General features: G+C 39.5%; 1 protein-coding gene across 1 annotated transcript; it reads right to left on the bottom strand.

The window, feature by feature from the left end:
* Positions 1-2,108: 2,108 nt before the first annotated feature.
* LOC147622305 (bax inhibitor 1-like) lies at positions 2,109-4,223 on the bottom strand. Its single transcript, XM_086823407.1, has 6 exons — positions 3,959-4,223; positions 3,388-3,537; positions 3,128-3,219; positions 2,801-2,987; positions 2,564-2,719; positions 2,109-2,469 (listed from the first exon to the last, which is right to left on the bottom strand). Exons 1-6 carry the CDS (start codon positions 4,064-4,066, stop codon positions 2,401-2,403), a joined length of 762 nt encoding a protein of 253 aa, XP_086679533.1. The 5' UTR covers positions 4,067-4,223; the 3' UTR covers positions 2,109-2,400.
* Between the last annotated feature and the right edge of the window lie 900 nt (positions 4,224-5,123).

Below are 5,123 nucleotides of genomic sequence, written 5' to 3' on the forward strand. Positions count from 1 at the left end.
CACAGGTGGGTGAACTACCATCAATTTGTAATGAAATTTTAAAATTTTGCAAGCAATAATATTATTTACTATCTACTTCTTTCTGTATTTTAGTGCTTTGTATTGTTTTAATTTTGCTTTTGCTATTTATTGTGTTTTCCTTACAAAGTCAACGGAGACGGGTGACAAAATACTCCTAGTCAAAATAACATCGATCACAACTCGATTGAGTCATAGATGGAGTAAAAGATTCAACATTTAGACATCGTAGAGGGCCGAGATGAGAAACATGGAGACCAATGATATTTTCTTCATTTTGCAGGTTTCCCAAAACTCTACACAAGAACCTCCTCTTTTGATTGGATTCCCACTTATGAAAAGGTAAGATTTTTTGACTTCCCATATTTGAACCTTGTAGAAAATCCCATTATGTAAATGATACGTATCATTATATCAAAGAAAAATGATTTTTTTCTTATGTATTTAACTTGTAGAAGCCTTGAGTTAAGGTTTTTGCATTCTTGTGTCCAAATGTCCTTCCCTTTGCCAAAAGGTCTTCCTTGTAAAGCTTCTTACCCTTTTCCATTCTGTTGGCCATGCTTTATAAATTCCTCTTGAAATTGACCAAAGCTCTGATACCACCATCAAGGTCTTGGTACAAGGAGAAATTTCTCACCTTTGAAACTAGAGTTAACTGATATGTACAAATAAATCAACCATGGCAAAAGAGTATGTAAGCACATTAGAGCATGAAGAAATTAATATAAGACAAAAGCATTGGGTATAATCTTTCCACACAAAACAAAAGCATTGGTGACTCTCCATGTGAAGTTTTGATATTTTGTCAAGGAGTCAGAAGTACTTACCCTTATGAAATTGGGCTAGTCTTTAATAAAAATAATTGTAGGGATTGCAACTAAGATTGTAATCATAAATAATCGAACAAGAAAACTATTCTATTTTTCTTATTCTTTTCAAGTCCAAATGACATCACAAGCGAAACAAGAATTGCACATATGCACAAAATATGACTTGCCCCAACAACAAACATAATAACAAAATGCCTTGTTATGTTCTTCTTATTCTTCCAAAGTCCAAATAATATCAAGAAACCACAAGCTATTTTGATAATATACGCTATTAACCCTTCACCCATACAATCAAATAATATCAAGAAACCACAAGCTATTTTGATAATATACGCTATTAACCCTTCACCCATACGATGTCTTAGTCGACTCCTCATAGTGCTCATCACCTATTACTCAACAATGCCTACCATGTTGGCTCCATATAATCAATTGTAGTCCTCACCATCAACTAATCAATTGGATTGCTCACAATCAATCCAAACATGATAGCATGTGTAGGCAGCATGTGTAGGCGCAAATGTAAACACTAATAACACTAGCTCAATATGTAACACAAAATCACTTGCAACACTAATAACACTAGCATGGCCCCAAATACGCATAAACCAATACCACTATCCTATTAATATTTAATATGACTACCAAGATTGTGCAATGGTATTTCAAACTACCATGGAAAGATCTAGCTAACATATGATTCTAGATTACATCAAACAATGGTTATTGGCAAGATAGCTTTTTTGTAGTCACAAATGACAAATAGCTAAGCTATTAACATCGTTGTAGCATATCTACAATAGCGAGAAGATTTCAAATACACTAGCATCAAGAACAAACTTTTGGGGTTGGGTACAATAGCTGTCCCATGACCTGAGCTTAATCATTCCCCCTTGTTCCACAAAGGAGTCAAAAAGTATGTGTTCCTCCTCTATACAAAAATAAAAGACTTCAACCAAATAACCTATGCTAACATTCAGGTAGTATGATTAGGAGGCCACCTTTTGTTCACTCAGTATGACCATTCAACAAAGGCTGAGAAAAGGGCTAACAAACACAGTCAGATTCCTCAACAAAGCCTAACCCCAACCTTTCAGGAGGCCACCTTCTGTTCACTTAGTACAACCATTCAAAAAAGCCTGAGAAAAAGGCTCTAACAAATAAACTTGCTAAAGGTAACTTCGCCTGTGAAGACAATAAAATACCTCTGCAGCAGAGAACATTGAAAGCTCACTGCATGTACAGACAGGCAATGCATAATTATGGCAAAAGCATCTTATTCATGTGATTGAAGCTAAGGAGAACAAAACATATTGAAGTTCACAGTTGGTGAATCTTTCCAACCGCATAGATGCTAACAGTTAACACAACTTTATGGTTCCACACCTCTCCCAGGAATACAGACAACTCAAAAAAGCTCAAACAGAACATGTAACATACTCTTTCTGTCCACGTAGCATCTACCCAGTGACAACATAAGTACAGCATGCACTTCCCAAATAAATTCTGGTACTTAAACTTATATACAGGTTACTGGCTGATGTAAGAGCTTTTATCGGAAAGAAGTGTTTCCCTTCTTCTCCTTACGATCTCTCTGGGACTTTTCACCTGAGTTTTTGGCCTACAAGACAGATGCACCGATACAATATACATCACTACATAAATAAATAATACCAGCCACAAGATAGTACCAGGCTAAGATGCAGGGTACTGACCAGAATGATCAGCAATCGCACAAACAAGCCGACAAAGTCCACGAACAGATCCAAAGAATGTTTTACATAGTCATAGTCTCCTCGGTCAGCTCTTTCGATTATCATTTGAGTATCGAACAGGACATACCCAATGAACACCAACAGGCCACCATACAGCTACAATTGCAAAACAAAGAGATCATTCAAAGCAAAGACTGGCATGACAGACATGCAGGTTTAATTGGTGGTGTGTCAAACCTCAACAGCAAAGTAAGCTGCAGAGCCGCCAAGGAAATAGGATGCTGTTCCCAACCAGAGAAGCAGGGTGACTGCAGAGCCCAAAATGCCACCAAGGAACAGAAGCTCCCTGCGCCGGGCAAAGATGGCAGCTCCAGAAAAACAAGCAAAAATGCATGCTGTTCCAACGAACGCAGTCACCAGGATACTAAGGCATACAAGAAGCACAGTTAAAACCTTACAACTGAAGTGCCTATAGCAAGAATCACTTATATTTTGTTCTTCAGTACACTCTTAACACCTGGCATCTAAGAACGCTACACCGTACATGAACTATGAGTTATGTACCTGGGGTCAAGGTTGACTACATGCTGGATGAGTGGGCCGATCGAGGCACCCTGCAAGAAAGCTGCAGCGGCTAGAAGTTTCAACCGCTTACCCTATCAAAAAGTCGGGCAAAATTCTCAAAATCCATAAAAGGCAACCAATTAATCAATTATGGGGGGAAAAAAACAACCAATTAATCAATTATGGGGGGAATAAAGATTTATGGAAACATCCATTTATCCTCGTACATTTCCATTTACAATACAACGGAGCTGTCATACCTCCTCCGAAGGTACAGAGGATGTTGCCATCAGCCATATGGACGCAGCAAGGGAACCTAAGCCTGTCAGTAAGCCGCCGAAGCCCCATAGCATGTGGAGGTAAACTCCCACACCTGCTACCAACAAAGCCGCCGCTAGAGTTTGGTATACCTGTAAGCACAGATAATGTCAGGGACATCGCTATGGAGATTTCATGAACCTGCACCAAGCGCACGGTAGATATAACGAAGAAATGACAGAAACCCTACGAACGGAAGGCAAAGAAAACAGAAAACAGCAGACGACTCGCCACCGAAACCCTCGAGAAAAACAAAGACGGAGACACAGATAAGAGGCAGACACCCCAAAAGCCAGAAACAAAATAGAAAGAACAGAAATAACAGAAACCCTAGGGCCTAGACATGGGAAAAATTGCGGATACCCTACGAAAAATGCAGAAAGGAAACCCACACAGGATAGAAACACTAGAAGGAGAACGGAAGCAACATAGTTTACAGACATTTCAGAAGTCGCACAGAAGCCCTAACAGAGAAATTATCAAAAAAACAAGGAGATGGAGGAGAGGGAAGACCTTGAGAAGGTGTTGCTGGACCGTGACAGAGAGACGGCTGAAGTTCTTCAGAGAAGCGTAGGATCGATCAGATCGGGGGCCTGAGAATGCTCCGAACACAGAATCCATGGCGATGGCAGAAGAGAAGCTGTGATGAGGATGATGAAGGAAATGCTTTTTTCTAAGCAGACAAAGGCGATCTAAACGGTGTTGAAGAAGACAAACGCTATCAAGGGCAAATGAAATAATAATTTAATAAACGTAGGTATATATCCTTATAACGTGCAAGGGAAGTCAAGCTGGAAGGTGCTAATGAAGACAATGGAAGGTGCTAATGAAGACTAGAACCTTCAATAATGGAAATTTCATTTCCTTGAAGTTTCATGTAGGGTCTTTCCACACTTGGGCTGGTGCGTATAATGGGCGAAAATATCTGGAAATGGGCAATTTGGGCAAGCGTATCCGGAAATGGAGTGTGTTAAAGCCCTAAGTTGTAAGTAGTTCGTGTGGTGATGTGAATGATGCAAGCCTAGACCTGTAGTTGTTTAAATTCAACTCAGGACACCCCCCACAACAACCACACCTCGTGGGCACAGCATATAGAAATTTTGTATGTCAGATATACCACCAAATCCTATCGTGGGGCAACATATTAGACAATGGCGGGGAATCTTGAGCTTGGACATGCAATACTATGCATCCATCTAGGTATTCCAACACCCATCTTTCCCATGTTTATAGGAGGCCTAAGTGTGGGATGCTTTTAAGAGTCCTCTAAGCACACTATCATCCACACACACAACACACACACACATACTTTTGAATAAATCAAGCGAGTGAGAATGCCCATCGTATATAAGTCAATGTTTGTCACATGGGGTGTCCTAGAAACTTGGTTTTATATGTCGCTACATTGATGAAGGAACACTCCACGAAAGGGGTGAAAAGAAAGTGTGTGTGTGTTCCTCCTCACAAATAAAAAAAGACATGAATGGTAAGAGGACATGAATGATAGAAGACAAGGTAGATATCAACTCAACTTTTACAATTGTGAAATGCTAGTCATGCTTTTCTTGTTCTCGTAGTGTACATCATGATATCATTTACTTCATGTATATATGTTTTTTGTTGTGTGGATATTGACTTAAAGGTAGAAAGTGCACATGTTATCACCCACACATGCAAG

Source organism: Cibotium barometz, chromosome 29, assembly GCF_041138505.1.
Source record: "Cibotium barometz isolate CiBa-2024 chromosome 29, ASM4113850v1, whole genome shotgun sequence".
NCBI lineage: Eukaryota > Viridiplantae > Streptophyta > Polypodiopsida > Cyatheales > Cibotiaceae > Cibotium > Cibotium barometz.